The following is a 23,489-nucleotide window of genomic DNA, read 5'->3' on the forward strand; positions in this document are numbered from 1 at the left end:
ACACGTCTTCCATCCCCACTCATCGCAACGCAATCCACTCGCGACCTATGACCGCGGAAACTTATCAATACTTTCCTCTCCGACGCGCTCCATAGCCTTAACGTCCCGTCTTCATATCCGACAACAACGTATCCCTTCCTCTCACAGAAAGTTGCGCAAGTAGCTCTTGTCATGCCCGGTTTCGCTCCAGTCACTTCGGAGGTTACATTTCCAACGCACATCCGAAAATATGCCCTCAATCGTCCACCTCTTTTGCGCCTGCTTGCCTCTAATCGAACCATCTTCGTCTCCTTCTCAGCAGATTGTGTGAAAACTGTTACTTCTGCACCGGACCGCTCCACGTGGCATCGATACACATCACCCCTGGAATCCATGCCGACTTGAATATCTCCGCAATTGTCAGATGGGAGGACAATATGCTCCACCAACCTTCCATCGGCTCGCGCTACACACTCACTCACAGGCCGCACCCCGTCCGTACCGTCCGTACGTACGGTGCGAATCTCTCAATTTCTTCCAGGATCTTACGCACACAACCTGAATCGTGTGCCTTGTGCTTCACTCGCCCAAATAGTTGAAAGTAAATCCCGGCACTACTTTCACCACAAAAGGGTACACTCAGTCGCGCAGCCCGCATCATCAAAACCATTGCATCCGCTGCATCCTCATCTACCCGTCCCATTCCTGGCTTCCCGCCTTCTCTTTTCCGCTTCAAGTCTCTACTCAATCCCTTCACAGCTTCCTCGTATTGCCAAACCCCACCTCTCTGTAGCACTGTCTTCACCCATCGCGCACTCAAAAATAGTCTCTTCAGCTCCTCTACACACCCACCCTGTTTCAGAATACGATATATGTTCTCGAAAACATACTCCTCCCGTGCGCTCTTACCCTCTCCGTCCCGGCCCTCACTCATTTCAAGCAACCCTCCTCTTGCCTTGCATACATCCACCATCTTCTTACACCACTCTTCTACACCCTCCTTCTTCTTCGCTTCTTCCACCGCAAAATCGTGCGTCAGATCATGCACCCGCAACCCACCACAACCCTTCTCATACTGTAACTCTACTAATCCAACCCTTTCCATCTCCTTTGCACACCTTTCCGTCCACTCGTCGCCTATCTCCCACAAATCTCCAACCAAACACAAAGGTATCCGGTCTTGCTTCTTCATGATGCACAGACTCCGGTGCATCTTTCGAAACGAAAACTCACCAACCGTCTCCCCACTGCTTCCCACATTGGACCCCAGGATATCTAGTGACGTATGCAATGTCCCATCCAACGACAAATATCCGTCCTTTGGACTCTCCCCGCGAATCGTGTTACGGCTCTTCATCCTCGAAAGGTACTCCCCCCATGCTTCTGACACTTCTCCCTCCCATCTTTCCCTCATGTACCTCACACTCGTTCCCGCTACGTTCAGGGCAAGCGGCAATCCGCCACACATTTCCAGTATTTCACCCACGGCCTCTTTGCATCTCGTATCATCCACTTCCTCTCGATTCGCCGCACTCGCGTGCACGAGCATGTCAACTGCTTCTTTCCCTACCCTCTCCCTCGGTTCGAAAGCAACCCGCTCCCCAATCTGATACAGCTCCCTATCCCTCGTGGAGTACAGTAGTCTGCTCCTCCTTTCCCCGCTGTCCCCCGCAGTGTCAGCTAGAACAGACAACTTTTGAAGGATATTCGTGTCTATATCATTTACCACCCACACATCATCAATGATGAACAGACACACATGACTGCAAAACCACGCTTGTACCTTTGCCAACACCCTTCCAAACTCGCTCTGCTCTCGCATTTCTGCAGCCGTCTGCTTGCCACCGGACGCTTCCACAATCACACACAGTTCTTCAATCAGCCGTCCCACGTTTCCGTCTTTCCCCAACGACACGAAGTACACTCCTCCCGAAAACTCCGCCTTAATCTCAATGTCGTGCGCGATCGCTCGTAGAGCGCATGTCTTCCCGACTCCGCCCTGTCCCACTGCTGTCGCACCCACTTGCTCGTTCCTATCTCTCCGTAGTACAGCCGCTTTTAGAAGCGACTCACACGTGTTCGGGAATCCATCGCTCCCGTGAGAATCAAGCTTCACACATATCGACGCAGGATTACGTTCGGCTCTTATTGACGCCCTGAACACATCACCCCTTCCTCCCCTGATCGACTCGACGGCCGCGCTTACTTGTTGAACACCATCGTGAAGGTGGTCCGCTTCTTGCTCGACTGCCGTGCGAGTATCGATGCTCGTGCTGGGTCGTAGAATACGATCGTGAAGGCGGTCGTCTTCTTGCTCCTCACTTTTCTTTTTCACCCACAGAAACACTCGCTCCACAAGATGCGCCCTTGCAAGAGGGCCGAATTCATCTCCCGGCAGGTTTGTTGCCCTGTCGTGATTTTCGATCCCAGTGATACCTGCCAGCTCTTGTAGCTCTCTCTTCACCGTATCCGTGCTCGCTTCGCGCTGTCGTTCCAAGCTAAAAAACTTCTCAACTTCAAAAATATTATTTCCTTCATCATCCCGGTACCGATCGGGCTCTAACTCGGGCTCCAACTCTCTGCATTCCCGAATACTTAATCTGTAAAACACCGGAATCAGTGTCGGTGGCCGCATCTCACTCCCTATCGCCTCTCTCCGTCGGCGTAGGAAGCAACGCAGTTCCCTCATCGTCCACTTTCGAGCCGCAAACTCGGGAGAAAGTATGAAAACACCGACCTTCGCAGACTCTATAGCCTTCGTCATTTCATCCTCTCCGCAGTCCCCGGGCTCCATCGAGGTTTTGTCGAGGAAGCAATTTAAACCATGAGCTTGCAATTTCTCGGAAAGGGGACGTGCGATGAGTAGCTTGTCCGGGCCAGCATGGCTTATGAACACATCGGGAGACTGTATCTCTCGCCGTTTTCTACTTGGTCCCGTCTCTTGCCGGAAGCTTTCCTGCATTTTTTGTGAATAGCTAAAGACAAGTTGGTGAAGTGCAGAGTGTGTTAGGAGTGTGTTAGGAGTGTGTTGTGCGTGAGAACGGCACCGGCTGTTAGAAAAACAGGGACGCGAAGGTTGAAGGCCGCGTTCAGCGCGGCACTCCTGTCGTTGTCGACGAAAGCGGAAACAGTGCCGAATGTCGTGTGGGTCAGTAGGGTGAGCTGATGTGCTTTCGCTTGTTCTTTCGTGAATGAATGTTCGGGTCGTGTGGGTCAGTAGGGTGAGCTGATGTGCTTTTTCGTGAATGAAAGTTCGGGTCGTGTGGGTCAGTAGGGTGAGCAGATGTGCTTTCGCTTGTTCTTTCGTGAATGAATGTTCGTGTGATTCTAGCGAGGGAAGACGCACTCATCCTAAAACATGAAAAGAATCATGAAACATTGATTTACAGAGAGTACCTCCTCAATAGTGCAGTTATGAGTAGTGCAAACCGTTAATAGTGCAGGTCAAAACCGCTTGTCGAGACTTTCGACACGTGTATGCATCTCAGTGTGGTTACATCCAGAGGCAAGTAAGACAGGCTAACAAATAAGGCAACGCCAATAGGGCACGCCACACACTTGCACAATAAAGTCGCCGACGGAGTCGCGATCAGGAGAATAATTTAGGTCCTGCGCGGTCATCCGCTCCGAGACGTTCTGGCCCTGGCCCCGTCTCATTTTCATTTTTGCCCCTGGTGTTGCGTCCATGACTCAGCTCGCCTGGTATGCCGTGTTGTAGCGCATTTTTATTCGTTTAAATATCATTGGTGCGCCACTGCCAACAGTGGACGAAGCATGATGGAATCGCTACGGGAAATACCTGTCACTGTAAGTCCAGTTATGCTTGTGACCACGTCTTTCCAAAACTTGCACGGACGTTTATAGTTTCGCCTAAAATTTCCGCAAACGTTTTGGCAATGGTTTGCCGATTCTTTTCGGTTTTGTGTAAAAGTGGCTCAGTTGGAAGATATCATTACAGCTAATCGAGCTGTTTACAAATTGCTTACGTATGGGAAAGATCCTCGAGGTGATGATCTACTGCTCGCACCAGCTGTCCAATTCTGGACTTCGAAAGCGCGTGAGTCTCTCTTAGATTATCTGAGTCAAGTGGATGGGCCGGTGACACCCACGGAAACGGCGGCGTATTTGGAAAACAAGTAGTGGTGGGGCGCGGACGTTGAGGCTCTTTTCTTTCCCCCGGAAGACAGAGACAATTCACTGGAAGCGCATCCAAGTAAACACACGAACAGTTAGGTGGTATAGAATCGTTTAGAGCTGGTAGAGTGGAAACAGCGGTCTCGTTAGGGATTATGAGACTCGCCCATAAACATCATACAGCGACAGCTGGGCACGCCTGCCGAGATGATGATCTCGTCGTAGTGGTGATCCATAAGGGACCGCTGGGTGCCCGGGAAGAGGACAAAGCACCTGGATATATTGGTTTTGGTGTCCTCTGTTGCGGCGCCCTTGTATGAAGCCAGGATAACTTTTCTACTGCCCATCATAATTTCTATACGATGCCTGTCGCAGTCATAGTCCGAAGCGCTCGCATCGGCGCCAGCCTTTTGCGTGAGAAGCGGCCGCGTCCCCGAGCGCTGCAGCCGCGGCTGCTTCTGCTGCTGCTGAGCAGCTTCTATACGACCTCGAGGGCTTTGCTGATACTCTCCCACGCATAAACATAATACACAATCCCAACACACAATCCCACAACCAACCACTCCCAGACCCCACCCCCTACGCCTGCCCCTGACCTGACCCAGTGCTCTCTTTCAATTATTGCATACACTTGCGTATTATCCCGCCCTGTTCGCCATCCTCCCGACATTAACGCTGCGCACTCTCACTAGCTTCGCGCTTCTCCTCGTCCCATCCCTGCGTCTCTTTGACTGTCTCCCCGCCTTCCGTGATGTCAGGGAAGGCGGGGAGACAGTCACATTTCAAAATGTGGGACCTGGCTCTTTGAGGACCAAGAGCTCTGATTGGCTGAAAACGGTGGGACCGATGAATCGGAGCCATCCATTCTCCCATATGATTTACTCGTAGAATATGACCGCCCCCAATAAACGGACAGCTATTAATGGAAGAGCCTGGTAGTGCAATGCGAGAGGGCACGTCTCCAGAATGTTTCTGAGTTTCGCAGAAAAAGTTGCTCAAACTTTCAGCAGCACTTTGGGAACCTTTGAAACTTCAGAAACATTCATCAACCTTTTTAAAGATGCCGGATCGCAATACAGCTCCGATCGAGGGTGGATGGAAATATTCCATCATTGAGGCCTTGCTTGCAGGATCCAACAAGGTCCACCACCGGGACCAATGGGAGTGCCGTTTGAGGCGAATATCAGAAAAATCAATTGTCAACCAGGATTTTACGGAGCCATGAGCTCTGGTAACTGGGACCAAATTTGTATGGCTCTGGGTCACAGACTCTGGGGCCCAGGGCCATTATTGGGACGTATGCTCCTGAATGCGACTCCGACGGCTGCCCGCTCCTGAGAGGATCGGGGCATCGGAGTTCATGGAATCACAGGTTATGGGCCACACGCAACCACTGAACACGATCCGTCACCATCCCAACCGCATCACAGGCAGACGCTAAACTGAAGAGCAAAAGCACAAGGATACGAGCCGAACTGCAACAACCCGCCGGACAAACCAGCGAAACCCTCCGACTCGACAACCAAATCCAGAAACACGCCGATCAACAGAACAAACACACCAAAAATGAGTGAGAGAACGAACACGATGTAGCATAAACACCCCCCAGCGGAGAGGGGTGTATGCACAGCTCGACGTAGACCCCGTCCGATCGGGAAGACGGGGTTGAAGCAGGACACCAGCTAACGGCACCGGGCAGCGGGCCCGGGTAGCGTGGTAGAGCGGGAACAGGGAGGACGCCGATACGGGCGCGCGGTTCGACGCCTCGACGCCCCGGCGCGGTACTGGGTAACGATCCAGTACCGACGGACGGAGGCGGAGCCGGCTCGTGGGCGTACCATGCGCGTCCTCAACCCGCGTTCGGTGCCGCTCTAAGGTAGTTGGCGAACGCTACTTTAGAAATAAGCGGGAAGTCGGACCTTGACGGTCGGTAGGTGACAAGTCCGTGCTTGTCCCCCTCCACCGCCGTGGGTCCGCTCTATATTTAATATACAAAACAATCTATCATAACACTACAGTACCGAGGTACTGTAGTGGGCTACTGTAGTGCAGGTCGGCCTGCACTGTAATACTGTCAGCTATGTCGAGGCTGACAGTACACGTATTACCCGTGGTGCGTGCGCGCTTCGTTCGCGCGTGGTACACGTGTGCACGTGTATGCGCGTGTCCGTTGTCCCGGTGGTGTACACGTGGACACGCGTGGTTGTACTGTAGAGCGTCGAGCTCTACAGTAGGGGATCCTGTTGTTGATCCAATCTAACTAAAAAGCCCCCAGGGGGGGCTATACTGCACGGCCCCCCCCACAAGTGTGAACGTCTGCGGTCACATGTGCTTATAGAGTGACTCGTGCTTCCTTCCCAGACTCGATCCTCGTTTCCCTACCCCCCCTCCGCCTGCGTTTGTTTCTCACTTCCTCGTGCGTCGTGCTCTCCGTTCTTGTTCACCCCTTCCGTTGGCTGTCGTCCTGTCCGGGGCGACGATCGCGTACAAGGCGCTTCGTGCGGTGCCTTTACGGGTCGCGCCTCTCCCCTCGCGGTTGCCGGCGGTCGTCACTCTGCGTGCCCATCATGCTGTTCGAACATGGCTCTCTTCGTAGAGCAACGAGAGGCGCGAGAGTGAACGGCTCCTCTCGTACGACCGCAGCGTCCGATGCGCGGAGGTCCGTCCGGTGTGTGATCGGCATTCACAATTGCGCTCGCGACGGTCGCCTCACTGGGGCGCCACTCCCCATCGGGGAAGTGCGCGGACGCGTAGTCGTTCGCTACCCTTCTTCTTGCTGCTGGCCGTCGAGGCAAGAGCGCGAAGACGCGAAGTCCGTTTTCTATCTGGCGTACCTCGCCCTCGTGGCGGGCGTGCCGGCGCCATCGGCTCCCGCCGCACGGTTCGCAGCATTATACCGGCGCGAGCGGGGGCGCTCCGGGGCCTGTGCCCGGGCGGTGGCGGTCGGTACCGACCCCCCCCCTCGTACTGTAGACTTGTCGGCCCTCGCCGTCCGTGGCAAGGGCGCAGCGCGCGACGACGCGTGACGACGGTCCTTATCCTTCGGGGCGCTCGCCACCGATGGCGAGGGCGCGGCGCGCGACGACGCGCGACGACGATCCTTATCCTTCGCGACCCTCGCCACAGATGGCGAGGGCGCGGCGCGCGACGAATGCGCGGCGCAGGCCTTATCCTTCGCGACCCTCGCCACCGATGGCGAGAGCGCGGCCCGCGACGACGCGCGACGACGATCCTTATCCTTCGCGACCCTCGCCACCGATGGCGAGGGCGCAGCGCACGACGACGCGTGACGACGGTCCATATCCTTCGCAACCCTCGCCACCGATGGCGAGGGCGCGGCGCGCGACGAATGCAATTCTCTTCGGCCCCCTTGCCGTCGGCGGCGAGGGCTCGTAGGGCAGCACGGTGTCAGAGCGCGCGGCGGAGCAGCATCGCGCGGGCGGAAGGAGGGAGCGGAGACGCGGGGTCGGTAGTGAAGGCAGGTGCCGCGAGCGCGTGCGCGTTTCTGTCCGGCAACTGCTGCAGAGCGCATTCTCTACAGTGCCACACGCATGCGCGCGCGCTGTCCAGCCCTGCACGTGCGCAGAAGCGCATTGACCTTGATTAAATCCCCCAAAAAAATAATTCCAAAAAATAATTTTCCCGCGAAAATGTATTTTTGCCAAAAAATTAGTCCCCGCCCGTGGGGTGGTTATTGCCAAGTGTCGGGCGCGACGCACGTATCGCTGCTCTGTCATCGATTACATGTGGCTCGGGGGCGCTTCCCGCACGTGCCACCCGCGCGTGGCTGTGTAATTTCCCATTCACGCTTAATTTCATTTGTTTTTAACCTTCTGCCGTCGGTGGCGGCGGTTTGCCAGAACGGTCTGTACCGAATTTACAGTGCGTACCGCAGGCTGACGGTGAGGCGGGTCGACAGTTGTGGCACGAGTTCTGCGCCGACGTATTAATTGCGCGTCGGGCTTGTTCACCTCGTCCTCACTTGGTCCGTACCTTGAGCATGGGTACGCCTCCATTGCTCCTCGTGCCTTATTTTAGGCGCCCCGTACGTTCGCGTACTCACGCACCGGCGCCAGGTTATCGAGGCGACCCTTTCGGTGGGCATGGCACGCTACAGAGCGCGTGAAATCCCACGCCCTGCCCCGTGAGTTGGCGTTTAACAATTGGCGATTCGAGAGTTCATGCAGATCGCTGCTGCGCTCCTGTGGCGGCGAGGGAATTTGGGACCCCCTGACTCATGCTGTCGTGTTAATACCCCTGTGGACTACCGCGGTTCTGGTCCGTATTGTCGGCTGGGAGGGTCCGTTGTTCTTCTCCGTTAGTTGCCGCTTCCGCTGGGATTGTCATAGAGCAGCCCGTACTGCTTGCTGTCACGCGACTTCTTCGCGTTTGCGTGCTCCTTTCGAGGATCTTCGTCCGGCGTTTCTCCTGGAGTCGTGTGACTCCCTCCCCGTCGGGGGAGGTTGGAGGACCGGTGTCCTTGCCCCTTTATTGGAATTTTGTCCAACCGCGGTCGGTTACCTTTATCTCAAAAGGAGCGGTTAGGGCCCTCCTCAAGCGTGAACGTCCGCGTTCACGTTTGAGTTGAGGTCCATGCCGGTGCGTTTCCGGAGGCGTTGGGCGTAACGAGACACCAACTCCTCCGGGACGTGAGTCCGCACAGTCCAGGTGGGCGTGTCGAAATCCGCCCACTTGATGAGGAACTCGATAGTTCCGTCTTCCATATCCCGGTGCTTCAGTAGTCGCTCGACAGCGTACTGTGTCCCCTCTCTGACCTTGTCGGCGAGGTCAGCTGGGGTTGTTGTGCTCGCCCGTAGTGCGTCCGTCGGCGGTGGCGCGTATACGCAACGATCTGCGGAGACCCGCTCAGTGACCCCATCACGATCGATCGTGATGGTTCGGTGGTCGTTCGCGAGGACGCGGTAGGGTCCGACTGCGGGGGACGCAAGCTTGTTCGAAGTCTTCCCCCCGTCGGTGGGGTTGAGGTATACGTACTCTCCCGGATGGAGTCGCGAATTGATCCGTCGTATGCGCTTATCGAAGTCGCGCTTGTAGCGAGCCTGCGTCCGTCGCAGGCTCCCGTAGGCCCTCTGGATTGTCGAATTCAAGGTCTTGAGGAATTCGGCACGTTGGTTCCCCCTGTCGGCAGGGGCAACGTCACCGTCGATTCGTCGAAGAGAGAACTCCGGCGGTGGTCTGCTGAGCACGAGCTCGAACGGCGTCGTGTTGGTGGTGCGGTGTACGTGGGAGTTATACGCATACGTAAGCGGCCCCACGTACATGTCCCAGTCATCTTGATGCTCGCCTACGTAGTTGCGTAGCATCGCAGCGATCGTTCGGTTGTATCGCTCGACTTGCCCGTTCGTCTGGGGATGGTACGCCGATGTGTACATATTGGTTATCCCCAGAACACGGCACGTGCTGTGGAAAAACTTGGCATTAAACTGCGGTCCGTTATCCGACAGCAACGTGCGCGGGACGCCGTACTTAAACACCCACGATTCGCAGAACGCAACTGCGACGGTGTATGCGGTTATCGTGCGAAACGCAACGACTTGCGTCAGCTTGCTAAAGCGGTCCGTGATCACGAGCAGGAACCGTTTTCCTGACTTCGTCTTGGGGAGCGGCCCCAAGATGTCGATGGCCAGACTCTCGAGCGGCCTCGTAGCTGGAAACAATCTCAATCGGTTGAGATGTTTCCTCAGCTTGACCGGGTTCATCGCGCAGGTTCGACAACCTCGCACCGTGGCGGCAACATCTGCGGCCAGATGGGGCCAGTAGTACTCGCGACGGAGCGCGTAGTACATACGGTTCTGGCCCGGGTGCCCTGCGATGACCGGGTTGTGGCACAGGCTAAGGAGCCCAGCGCGGAGCGTCCGAGGTACCACCACCTGCACGATAGCAGGGTCGAAGGGGTGTCTCCGTTTGAGCACCCCCTGGTGGTCCTCCAAGAACGCGGAGTCCCGGGACTCTGACCGTCGTGCCAAAACGGTTTGGCAGAAGTCATCCACGCGTTTCTCTTCGGCAATCTCCTCTATCGTAAGAGAAGCCGGAAGGTCGTCCTGCAGAGGGGCGACCGAAGAGTCGGGCGCGCCAGCCTCGTGGTCTGCGGTGCGCTCGATGTCGGTGGCGTCGAACTCGTCATTCTCCTGCCAGAACGAATTGGGTCCTTGGAGAGCGGGGGCTTCGTCGTCGCCCCTCGGCTCGTGGCGCGCTCGGGCGCGCGACCTTCTTCGTGAGCTGGCTAGGTTCCGTGTCGTCGCGAAGATGTGCTCGACCTCGTGGTCGCAGCTCGCGATGCAAACGTGGCCCGCGAGCTCGTTCGATACGTCTCGAACGGTCGTGCCCGCGTCGAAGGTGGGAATGTCGTCATCCACCTCGACGCTGGGGCGAGGTTTGTCGGCGACTCTCGGCGACACGAGGCGTGACAGGGCGTCCGGTACCTGGTGCAAGAGCCCGGGGCGGTACTGAATGGTGAAGTCGTATTCAGCCAGACGTAGCTGCCACCGGGTGAGTCTTCCAGAACTCTCGGTGAGGGACATGAGCCACCTCAGGGCTTCGTGATCTGTTCGGACGGTGAACTTCGTGCCTTCAACGTACGGCCGTAGTGTGCGGACAGCCCACACTACGGCGAAGCATTCGCGCTCGGTAGCGCTGTAGTTTCGTTCGCTGTCGTTCAGCGAGTAAGACCAATACCCAACGGGGCGCCAATCGTTTGGCTGGTCGTGCTCTTGAAGCAGTGTGCAGCTTAGTTGGTAGGCGCTCGCGTCGGTGTCGATCATGTACGGTCGTCCATGCCGAGGCAACGCGAGGATCGGCGGAGCGATCATGCACTCCTTAAGGTTCTCGAACGCCTGGAGTTGATCCTCGGTAGGATTATAGAAGTCAGGATCGGAATCCTTGCGCGTCATATCCGTCAACGGACGGGCTATTTTCGAGAAGCCCTTAACGAAGCGGCGATATACGTTACACGCCCCGTGTTAGTTAGATTGGATCAACAACAGGATCCCCTACTGTAGAGCTCGACGCTCTACAGTACAACCACGCGTGTCCACGTGTACACCACCGGGACAACGGACACGCGCATACACGTGCACACGTGTACCACGCGCGAACGAAGCGCGCACGCACCACGGGTAATACGTGTACTGTCAGCCTCGACATAGCTGACAGTATTACAGTGCAGGCCGACCTGCACTACAGTAGCCCACTACAGTACCTCGGTACTGTAGTGTTATGATAGATTGTTTTGTATATTAAATACGGAGCGGACCGACGGCGGCGGAGGGGGACAAGCACGGACTTGTCACCCACCGACCGTCAAGGTCCGACTTCCCGCTTATTCTAAGGTAGCGTTCGCTAACTACCTTAGAGCGGCACCGAGCGCGGGTTGAGGACGCGCGCGGTACGCCCACGAGCCGGCTCCGCCTCCGCCCGTCGGTACTGGATCGTCACCCAGTACCGCGCCGGGGCGTCGAGGCGTCGAACCGTTCGCGCGTACCGGCGTCCTCCCTGTTCCCGCTCTACCACGCTACCCGGGCCCGCTGCCCGGTGCCGTTAGCTGGTGTCCGGCTTCACCCCCGTCTTCCCGTTCGGGCGGGGTCTACGTCGAGCTGTGCATACACCCCTCTCCGTTGGGGGTGTTTATGCTACAGTGGTCTCCCGACCTAGAAGACCCTGGAGTCCGATCTCCGAGAAGACTTCCGCTTCCCTCCGCGAACCGATCGCGTCGAGATGAGCCAAGATTTTGAGCCCTCGATCCGCTCCGAAGCGGCGGATCTGAGTCCGGCCGCTGTGCAGTCCCCATCCGCCCCGTCGGGCGACGGCGACGCAGGTCCTCGTGACCGCGAAACGTCGCTCGGATCCTCCGAGGAAGGAGCGGCGGCGATGTTCGAACGCATAGCCGAATACATCGAGGAAGTCCGTACTTCCCTTCGGATCGATGTATCGGACCATGTATACACTCGATGTATGGCCGAACTCCGCTCCCTGCGTGAAGGGAGGTTCGATAGAGTGACGCCGTCCTTAGAGAATCTCCGAGCACTGATCGACGAGTTACACTCGCGGATCGTGCTCGTCGAAGACTCCCGTTTCGCCTCGCCCGGACCGTCCGGGCAAGGTCGCCCTGAGAGGCCGACCTCGGTGAGACGACCCGAGGACCGAACCTCTCCGTCCGCAGAGCAATTGGGTGCGTTCGCGCACCTCTCAGCTGAGCTCGACGCCACTCGTCGGCGTGCTCGTGACATGGAACGTACCATGGCCGAAAGGCTACCCGGTGCCCCCTCGAGAGGGCCCGGTGGTACTGTACCTCCGAGCGCCGCCGCCCCCGAAGGTTGGCGTCCGACTGGTGCCGCTACCAGTCGGACTGCAGAAGGAAGCCGTCCTCCGATAGACGCGAACTTCGCGTCTGAGACCCAAGCCTTGGCGCCTATCGTCGGAAGTAGGCGGCAAGTGGACCGCGTATCGTACGCGGACGAACACGACCGTGGAAGAGCCGCCCGCGGATCCGGAGAACCGATGTTCTCCGTCGATCCCCGCTGGGGCGGCTATCCGCCGGCGAGTTACGCCGAGCATCCAGGTCCGGTAGTCGTCCGTACGCTACCGGTTACCTCCTTCGGCACGCTGGGTCCCGCTGAACCCGGGCTAGAGCCGGTACATACGATGATCCAAGAGTTCAGCGCCGTTGCTGACTATCGTATATACCGCTTAAATAACACCTCGAGGCTCGTTACCTCGGGTGACGCGGGACGGATCGCGAAGTACGTCGAACGCTGTCGTGGGATCCGTCCCACGATGCGCAGCTTCGACGGTACCGACCCGATCCAGCTGCTGCCGTTCTTGAAAGATATCCGAATCACCTTCAACTCGCAACACCTGACCGAAGGTGTTGCGGTACGAGTCCTCGCGCACTTCCTCGAGCGCGACGCGGAGCGCCTGTATACGAGTTATACGATGCGTGGCCTCCGCGCCGGCCAGCTCCATGACGACGTGAGCTGGCCGGGGCTCGTGAATCAATTATTGAAGCGCTACCTCACGGACGACGTGTTAGGTGAAGCGTACGACGCTGTCGCTACGGCGCGACAGCAATCGCATGAGACGGAAAGCACGTTTGCTGACCGACTCGAGACTGCCGCGTTCCGATGCACGGCAGTTTTCTCCGAACAGTCCCTCGCGCACTACTTCGTGCGGGGACTGGCACCGGCAACCCGTGCCGCAGTATCTGAAACTGCGCAAAGGCTGCCAGACAGTCAGAAGACCAATCTTCCGACCATCCGCCGTATCGCCACGGCGGAAGGTACAACGTACCGCGCCCGACGCGGTTTACCTCTGCCGGATTCGAAACCGGCAGGGAGGGCTGGCAGGACTACGAAGTCCGCCGCGACAAGTTCGCCCGCCTCGACCCTCCATATCAGGGAGGATGAGTGGCAGGCCGACCCTGTCCTCATTACGCAAGGACCAGGGCCCGTGGGGGCACGAACCCCCTCACCGATGTCGACCGGAACGACATCGAGTTACGCGACCGCATTCGCAGCCACTCCGAGAGTGGCAAGGGGCACGGACCCCCGCGTCGCCGAGCTCAATATCTCGAGTCGAGATAGGGGAAGCGCCTCGCCTCGCGTGCCCCTCCTCACCGATGAGGAGGCGCGGCACGCGGCGACCTTCGCCTCAACGGACAGCAGCGCGTACGTGTGCTGGCTATGCCGTACGTACGGGCATGCCATGTACGCGTGCCCGTTCCTGTCGCCGGAACAACGAATGTTCACGGCGTACAGGAACTACCGCTACCAGATGGAGACGCGCCCCGGTGCGCGTAATCTCCTCCGGCAGGCGGCGGGCGAGGGCCGTCCCCCGCGTCAAGGTTTCCCGAACTGATCGGGTGGTGGCGCACGCTTCGCCCCCCGTGGAGGCGGGTACTGTCGTAACGAAGTCGATCGTCGGGATCGACCCGCCTACCGGCAGGCGGACACAAGGTACCCGCGCCAAGGAGAGAGAGGGTACCGAGACCGTTCTCGGTTACCCCAACAGGTACAAAATGCGATAATGTACCTGCACACAGAGGGTCACGAAGGCGAGCCGACTCGCTTCGTCCCCCATATCCTGCCACGACCGGACGCCGCAGGTCAAGGCCCGGAAGTACCCGAATACTTCGCCACGGCCGCCGAGCCGCAGTGGGGGAATCGTCCCGACCCACGCGGCCGGCTACCGGAAGAAGACCTGGCTGTCGATAGCCAGGAGGTTAGCTCCGATAGCACGGGTAGTTCGAAAAAAGGGTAAAGACGGTTACGTACACGCGGTCGCGTGAGCCGTCTTTTCCCCACGAACTAGACCAGACCCCGCGTGCTCGCCAAGGACACGGGGGGTATTGTCCGATTATACATCCCCCGCTACCGGAGGCGAGCACGGGAGCTCCTGTAATGCCGATACAGGAGGGAGCGCACGTCGAGGCCTCCGAAGGCCCGACGTTAGGAGGTCAAGACACCGGGACAGCCGACGTCCCGGTGAGGCGTAACGATGGCGACGGGGGCAACAACGACCAAAAAGATTCGGTCGACCCCCTGACTCCCGCGAGCCCAAGGTCGCCGGAGAAGGGTTCGTGTCGAACGGACTCGAATAATCCGGGGGGCGTCACTGATCCGCGGACGCCCCAAGAAAGGGGGAGAAGGAAACGCAAGCGGGGCCAGCACCGAAATCGAAGGCCCCGGCGGAACGACCTCACCGATAAGGCCGCCCCGAAGGTTGTCGACGGCGTCATTTGCCTTATGAATTCGAAGATTTACAACGTCCTCGGCTCGATAGCCACAGAGGGAAATGCATTTAAACCCCGCACGATCGCCGTTGATACGTGCTCGGGGTATAATCTGGTGAGGAAGGCCGACCTTCCCCCCGATTGGACGCGTTACGTAGTGCACGACGCACCTCTGCCACGATTGGCAGGCGCGAATAGCAACCCCCCCAAGCTTTCGGCCGTCGTCCGCCTGGCTGTGCGGTTGAGGAACACGGTGTTCCGAATTCCGTTCGTAGTCGCAGACCAGCTCGCCGTGCCGGTCCTCCTCGGCACGGCCTTCATCGATACGCACGTGCGATGTATCGACATCGAGGCTCAACGGATGGAGCTGCGCCAAGGCGGCTCTGTTGCCATCGTCAACGGCAAAGGGGAGCCGACTCCCCGTACCAGGCGTAGCGGACGCCAGACGAGACGGCCCGATGTACGAGAGAAGGCCCCGCAGGCGATCGGAATCGCCCGCTGGGTTACCATCCCCGCGAGGTCGCAAGCCCGAGTGCGCGTCACCACTGTGAGGAGGGGCCTCGTATTCATGGAGCCGAAGCCGTCACTTCAACACCGACATGGGGTGAGGCTGACGAACGGTGTCGTCGAGGTACTGCCGAATCAGACCTTCGACGTCCTCGTCGCGAACTTTTCGCGACGGGAAAGGCGGCTTCCGAAGCACACCGTCGTAGGGTATGCGAAGCGCAACCCCCTCGCGATCCTGACGCCCGAACGTCGCGTCGCCGAGGGTGTCGCACACGCGCTACACCTGACCGACTTGACCGATCAAGTCGGGAAGGCAAGAGCTGGACGACCAAGCTCCGATGAGCTAGAGAGCGTTAGGAGGGAACAGGTGGGTACGGACGATCGGCCACCTAGAGACCAACCGACGGCGGGAGGCACCGTAAACATCCACAAAAAGGATCCCAAAAATCCACCGATGGATTGGGAAAAAGAGGTGGACTTGTCATACATCGACGATGACAAGCTCCGTGGCCACGTACTCGAGATGCTCGGTAAGCGTTCGAGTCTGTGGAGCGGTGCGCTCGGAACGATCCGAGCCACGGAGCACGGCATCCCTTTTGAACCGGGAACGAAACCAATTCGTTCGATGCCCTATCGGAAGGGGCCCGCCATGCGCGAGATGGTTGCCAAGGAGGTCAACCAAATGCTGAACGCAGGGGTTATCGAACCGGCGAGCACCGAGTGGGCGTCCCCGGTGGTGCTCGTACCGAAGAAAGACGGCTCTCTTCGGTTCTGCGTGGACTACCGGCGTCTCAACGCGAAGACGGCAGCGGATTCGTATCCGCTGCCCCGGATGGACGACTGCATCGACTCGTTAGGAGATGCAGCCGTCTTTACGACGTTGGACTGCAATTCCGGTTATTGGCAGATCCCCGTCGCTCCAGAGGACCGGGATAAGACCACGTTTACGACGCACATGGGCACGTTTCGCCACCTGCGCATGCCGTTTGGACTAAAAGGGGCACCGGCCACCTTCCAACGCGCATTGGATATTATCCTTTCCGGAGTCCGCTGGCAAATATGCCTCGTCTATCTGGATGACGTCATAGTGTTCTCGCGTACGGACGCGGAACACGCGAAGCATCTCGACACTGTCTTGAGCTTGTTAGGGAGTGCCGGCATCTCCCTCAAGCTCAAGAAGTGTAGCTTCTTTCAACCGAAGGTACACTACCTGGGGCACGTCATCTCCCCAGGTAAGTTGAGCGTGGCCGATACGGCTGCCGACGCCTTCCGAACGTTCACGTTCCCAAGGACGCTGACGCAGGTGCGCTCGTTCCTCGGGTCGTGTAACGTATATCGCCGCTTCGTTAAGGGCTTCTCGAAAATAGCCCGTCCGTTGACGGGTATGACGCGCAAGGATTCCGATCCTGACTTCTATAATCCTACCGAGGATCAACTCCAGGCGTTCGAGAACCTTAAGGAGTGCATGATCGCTCCGCCGATCCTCGCGTTGCCTCGGCATGGACGACCGTACATGATCGACACCGACGCGAGCGCCTACCAACTAAGCTGCACACTGCTTCAAGAGCACGACCAGCCAAACGATTGGCGCCCCGTTGGGTATTGGTCTTACTCGCTGAACGACAGCGAACGAAACTACAGTGCTACCGAGCGCGAATGCTTCGCCGTAGTGTGGGCTGTCCGCACACTACGGCCGTACGTTGAAGGCACGAAGTTCACCGTCCGAACAGATCACGAAGCCCTGAGGTGGCTCATGTCCCTCACCGAGAGTTCCGGAAGACTCACCCGGTGGCGGCTACGTCTGGCTGAATACGACTTCACCATTCAGTACCGCCCCGGGCGCGTGCACCAGGTACCGGACGCCCTGTCACGCCTCGTGTCGCCGAGAGTCGCCGACAACCCTCGCCCCAGCGTCGAGGTGGATGAAGACATTCCCACCTTCGACGCGGGCACGACCGTTCGAGACGTATCGAACGAGCTCGCGGGCCACGTTTGCATCGCGAGCTGCGACCACGAGGTCGAGCACATCTTCGCGACGACACGGAACCAAGCCAGCTCACGAAGAAGGTCGCGCGCCCGAGCGCGCCACGAGCCGAGGGGCGACGACGAAGCCCCCGCTCTCCAAGGACCCAATTCGTTCTGGCAGGAGAATGACGAGTTCGACGCCACCGACATCGAGCGCACCGCAGACCACGAGGCTGGCGCGCCCGACTCTTCGGTCGCCCCTCCGCAGGACGACCTTCCGGCTCCTCTTACGATAGAGGAGATTGCCGAAGAGCAACGCGTGGATGACTTCTGCCAAACCGTTTTGGCACGACGGTCAGAGTCCCGGGACTCCGCGTTCTTGGAGGACCACCAGGGGGTGCTCAAACGGAGACACCCCTTCGACCCTGCTATCGTGCAGGTGGTAGTACCTCGGACGCTCTGCGCTAGGCTCCTTCGCCTGTGCCACAACCCGGTCATCGCAGGGCACCCGGGCCAGAACCGTATGTACTACGCGCTCCGTCGCGAGTACTACTGGCCCCATCTGGCCGCAGATGTTGCCGCCACGGTGCGAGGTTGTCGAACCTGCGCGATGAACCCGGTCAAGCTGAGGAAACATCTCAACCGATTGAGATTGTTTCCAGCTACGAGGCCGCTCGAGAGTCTGGCCATCGACATCTTGGGGCCGCTCCCCAAGACGAAGTCAGGAAAACGGTTCCTGCTCGTGATCACGGACCGCTTTAGCAAGCTGACGCAAGTCGTTGCGTTTCGCACGATAACCGCATACACCGTCGCAGTTGCGTTCTGCGAATCGTGGGTGTTTAAGTACGGCGTCCCGCGCACGTTGCTGTCGGATAACGGACCGCAGTTTAATGCCAAGTTTGTCCACAGCACGTGCCGTGTTCTGGGGATAACTAATATGTACACATCGGCGTACCATCCCCAGACGAACGGGCAAGTCGAGCGATACAACCGAACGATCGCTGCGATGCTACGCAACTACGTAGGCGAGCATCAAGATGACTGGGACATGTACGTGGGGCCGCTTACGTATGCGTATAACTCCCACGTACACCGCACCACCAACACGACACCGTTCGAGCTCGTGCTCAGCAGACCACCGCCGGAGTTCTCGCTTCGACGAGCCGACGGTGACGTTCCCCCTGCCGACAGGGGAAACCAACGTGCCGAATTCCTCAAGACCTTGGATTCGACAATCCAGAGGGCCTACGAGAGCCTGCGACGGACACAGGCTCGCTACAAGCGCGACTTCGATAAGCGCACACGACGGATCAATTCGCGACTCCATCCGGAAGAGTACGTATACCCCAACCCCACCGACGGGGGGAAGACTTCGAACAAGCTCGCGTCCCCCGCAGTCGGACCCTACCGCGTCCTCGCAAACGACCACCGAACCATCACGATCGATCGTGATGGGGTCACTGAGCGGGTCTCCGCAGATCGTTGCGTATACGCGCCACCGCCGACGGACGCACTACGGGCGAGCACAACAACCCCAGCTGACCTCGCCGACAAGGTCAGAGAGGGGACACAGTACGCTGTCGAGCGACTACTGAAGCACCGGGATATGGAAGACGGAACTATCGAGTTCCTCATCAAGTGGGCGGATTTCGACACGCCCACCTGGACTGTGCGGACTCACGTCCCGGAGGAGTTGGTGTCTCGTTACGCCCAACGCCTCCGGAAACGCACCGGCATGGACCTCAACTCAAACGTGAACGCGGACGTTCACGCTTGAGGAGGGCCCTAACCGCTCCTTTTGAGATAAAGGTAACCGACCGCGGTTGGACAAAATTCCAATAAAGGGGCAAGGACACCGGTCCTCCAACCTCCCCCGACGGGGAGGGAGTCACACGACTCCAGGAGAAACGCCGGACGAAGATCCTCGAAAGGAGCACGCAAACGCGAAGAAGTCGCGTGACAGCAAGCAGTACGGGCTGCTCTATGACAATCCCAGCGGAAGCGGCAACTAACGGAGAAGAACAACGGACCCTCCCAGCCGACAATACGGACCAGAACCGCGGTAGTCCACAGGGGTATTAACACGACAGCATGAGTCAGGGGGTCCCAAATTCCCTCGCCGCCACAGGAGCGCAGCAGCGATCTGCATGAACTCTCGAATCGCCAATTGTTAAACGCCAACTCACGGGGTAGGGCGTGGGATTTCACGCGCTCTGTAGCGTGCCATGCCCACCGAAAGTGTCGCCTCGATAACCTGGCGCCGGTGCGTGAGTACGCGAACGTACGGGGCGCCTAAAATAAGGCACGAGGAGCAATGGAGGCGTACCCATGCTCAAGGTACGGACCAAGTGAGGACGAGGTGACCAAGCCCGACGCGCAATTAATACGTCCGCGCAGAACTCGTGCCACAACTGTCGACCCGCCTCACCGTCAGCCTGCGGTACGCACTGTAAATTCGGTACAGACCGTTCTGGCAAACCGCCGCCACCGACGGCAGAAGGTTAAAAACATATGAAATTAAGGGTGAATGGGAAATTACACAGCCACGCGCGGGTGGCACGTGCGGGAAGCGCCCCCGAGCCACATGTAATCGATGACAGAGCAGCGATACGTGCGTCGCGCCCGACACTTGGCAATAACCACCCCACGGGCGGGGACTAATTTTTTGGCAAAAAATATATTTTCGCGGGGACTAATTTTTTGGAATTATTTTTTTTTGGGGATTTAATCAAGGTCAATGCGCTTCTGCGCACGTGCAGGGCTGGACAGCGCGCGCGCATGCGTGTGGCACTGTAGAGAATGCGCTCTGCAGCAGTTGCCGGACAGAAACGCGCACGCGCTCGCGGCACCTGCCTTCACTACCGACCCCGCGTCTCCGCTCCCTCCTTCCGCCCGCGCGATGCTGCTCCGCCGCGCGCTCTGACACCGCGCTGCCCTACGAGCCCTCGCCGCCGACGGCGAGGGGGCCAAAGAGAATTGCATGTGTCGCGCGCCGCGCCCTCGCCATCGGTGGCAAGGGTTGCGAAGGATAAGGACCGTCGTCACGCGTCGTCGCGCGCCGCGCCCTCGCCATCGATGGCGAGGGTCGCGAAGGATAAGGACCGTCGTCACGCGTCATCGCGGGCCGCGCTCTCGCCATCGGTGGCGAGGGTCGCGAACGATAAGGCCCGCGCCGCGCATTCGTCGCGCGCCGCGCCCTCGCTATCTGTGGCGAGGGTCGCGAAGGATAAGGACCGCGCCGCGCATTCGTCGCGCACCGCGCCCTCGCCATCGGTAGCGAGGGTTGCGAAGGATAAGGACCGTCGTCACGCGTCGTCGCGCGCCGCGCCCTCGCCATCGGTGGGGAGGGTCGCGAAAGATAAGGACCGCGCCGCGCATTCGTCGCGCGCCGCGCCCTCGCCATCGGTGGCAAGGGTTGCGAAGGATAAGGACCGTTGTCACGCGTCGTCGCACGCCGCACCCTGGCCATCGGTGGCGAGGGTCGCGAAGGATAAGGACCGCCCCGCGCGTCGTCGGTCCCCGCGCCCTCGCCATCGGTGGCGAGGGTCGTGAAGGATAAGGACCGCACCGCGCATTCGTCGCGCGCTGCGCCCTCGCCATCGGTGGCGAGGGTCGCGAAGGATAAGGATCGTCGTCGCGCGTCGTCGCGCGCCGCGCCCTCGCCATCGGTGGCGAGGGTCGCGAAGGATAAGGATCGTCGTCGCGCGCCGCGCCCTCGCCATCGGTGGCGAGGGCCCCGAAGGATAAGGACCGTCGTCACGCGTCGTCGCGCGCTGCACCCTCGCCACGGACGGCGAGGGCCGACAAGTCTACAGTACAACGGAGGGGGGGCGGTACCGACCGCCACCGCCCGGGCACAGGCCCTGGAGCGCCCCCGCTCGCGCCGGTATAATGCTGCCAACCGTGCGGCGGGAGCCGATGGCGCCGGCGCGCCCGCCACGAAGGCGAGGTACGCCAGATAGAAAACGGACTTCGCGTCTTCGCGCTCTTGCCTCGACGGCCAGCAGCAAGAAGAAGGGTAGCGAACGACTACGCGTCCGCGCACTTCCCCGATGGGGAGTGGCGCCGCCAGTGAGGCGACCGTCGCGAGCGCAATTGTGAATGCCGATCACACACCGGACGGACCTCCGCGCATCGGACGCTGCGGTCGTACGAGACGAGCCGTTCACTCTCGTGCCTCCCGTTGCTCTACGAAGAGAGCCATGTTCGAACAGCATGATGGGCACACAGAGTGAAGACCGCCGGCAACCGCGAGGGGAGAGGCGCGACCCGTAAAGGCGCTGCACGAAGCGCCTTGTACGCGATCGTCGCCCCGGACAGGACGACAGCCAACGGAAGGGGTGAACAAGAACGGAGAGCACGACGCACGAGGAAGTGAGGAACGAACGCAGGCGGGGGGGCGATCGGGAAACGAGGATCGAGTCTGGGAAGGAAGCACGAGTCACCCTACAAGCACATGGGACCGCGGACGTTCACACTTGTGGGGGGGGCCGTGTAGTATAACCCCCCCCCGGGGGCTTTTTAGTTAGATTGGATCAACAACAGGATCCCCTACTGTAGAGCTCGACGCTCTACAGTACAACCACGCGTGTCCACGTGTACACCACCGGGACAACGGACACGCGCATACACGTGCACACGTGTACCACGCGCGAACGAAGCGCGCACGCACCACGGGTAGTACGTGTACTGTCAGCCTCGACATAGCTGACAGTATTACAGTGCAGGCCGACCTGCACTACAGTAGCCCACTACAGTACCTCGGTACTGTAGTGTTATGATAGATTGTTTTGTATATTAAATATGGAGCGGACCGACGGCGGCGGAGGGGGACAAGCACGGACTTGTCACCCACCGACCGTCAAGGTCCGACTTCCCGCTTATTCTAAGGTAGCGTTCGCTAACTACCTTAGAGCGGCACCGAGCGCGGGTTGAGGACGCGCGCGGTACGCCCACGAGCCGGCTCCGCCTCCGCCCGTCGGTACTGGATCGTCACCCAGTACCGCGCCGGGGCGTCGAGGCGTCGAACCGTTCGCGCGTACCGGCGTCCTCCCTGTTCCCGCTCTACCACGCTACCCGGGCCCGCTGCCCGGTGCCGTTAGCTGGTGTCCGGCTTCACCCCCGTCTTCCCGTTCGGACGGGGTCTACGTCGAGCTGTGCATACACCCCTCTCCGTTGGGGGTGTTTATGCTGCACTCGGCGCGATACGACCTCACTTCCGCCGCCAGGGGGCAGGACGCTCGTGCGCGCCGACCCGCGTTCGAACGCGTCGTCGCGTCCCTACCCGGCCTGACCCGCGTACACGCTACCCCCGACTCGTTCGCGGACGCGGGGTTACCCTAGCGAAGCGCACACCCAGGCGTCCGGCCGCTCGAGTCGTTCATATCGCCAACTTCGCCCTCCCAGGCTGACCCGGCAAAGATTGGCTACGCGATTTGCCTGACCATGTCGAGAGGGTCGCTCCGTGGAGCGCAGAGGCGAGGAACACCATTCGTCAGGGACCTCGTCATCTCTCGGTCGACCGGACTATCCCACGCAGAGCTGCGCGCTAGCGCGAATGCATGGGCCCTCACGGCCTCGCACGGGGACGTTACGTTAGGACATTTCGCGTGGACGAGTGGCGAAATCACAACTCGTGTCTGCCGGGCTAATCGGGAAGGAGGACGTCGTCGCTCCCCCTCGAAAGGTCCCGTGCCTCATTCGTGGTGAAGGGTTTACGCTGAGCGAGGCGTCACCCCGTCAACATGACGCCAATTCGAAGGCCAGCGTCGGCACCGCGTCGGGGGATGGCCCGACCGCTTCACGAGAGGAGGCTGCCTTTCGTTGCCCGAGGAGACCACCTGGGCCATCGCACTCGTATGGCTGTTTCCATGACCCGTGGCTGCGCGCACGTCCGGCGAAATGTGCGCAAGCGAACTGTGCATGGGCGCGAACGGAGGCATCCCCGCCCTCGCCGTCAGCGGAGAAGTACCCCGGCGTTCACCAGCGCGCGGAAGCTCGACGTCCCTGGCGCCGAGAAAAAAAAAGGACGTCGACTGACGACGCGGTCGAGGGGCAGTGTCTGTGCAGCAGCACGACGCCGCGCGAAGGACGTGGGAGCCGTTGTAATTGGACGTCAAGGATGGACGACCACGCAGTCGTAGCGCACCGGCCCGCC

General features: G+C 59.4%; 2 protein-coding genes across 2 annotated transcripts; both read right to left on the bottom strand.

Annotated features, from left to right (window-relative positions):
- Window positions 1-457: 457 nt before the first annotated feature.
- Window positions 458-2,941, bottom strand: CHC_T00008965001 (NB-ARC and TPR repeat-containing protein). Its single transcript, XM_005712439.1, has one exon. The coding sequence runs from the start codon at window positions 2,939-2,941 to the stop codon at window positions 458-460; it is 2,484 nt and encodes an 827-aa protein (XP_005712496.1).
- Window positions 2,942-8,666: 5,725 nt separating this feature from the next.
- Window positions 8,667-11,024, bottom strand: CHC_T00001590001 (hypothetical protein). Its single transcript, XM_005712440.1, has one exon. It carries the CDS (start codon window positions 11,022-11,024, stop codon window positions 8,667-8,669), a length of 2,358 nt encoding a protein of 785 aa, XP_005712497.1.
- Window positions 11,025-23,489: the final 12,465 nt, after the last annotated feature.

The sequence above is a fragment of the Chondrus crispus genome, genomic scaffold (assembly GCF_000350225.1).
Source record: "Chondrus crispus Stackhouse genomic scaffold, scaffold_104, whole genome shotgun sequence".
Classification (NCBI taxonomy): domain Eukaryota; phylum Rhodophyta; class Florideophyceae; order Gigartinales; family Gigartinaceae; genus Chondrus; species Chondrus crispus.

Coding starts and splice junctions, on each gene's coding strand:
- CHC_T00008965001 (XM_005712439.1), bottom strand. CDS start 2,941: ATGCAGGAAAGCTTCCGGCAAGAGACGGGACCAAGTAGAAAACGGCGA.
- CHC_T00001590001 (XM_005712440.1), bottom strand. CDS start 11,024: ATGACGCGCAAGGATTCCGATCCTGACTTCTATAATCCTACCGAGGAT.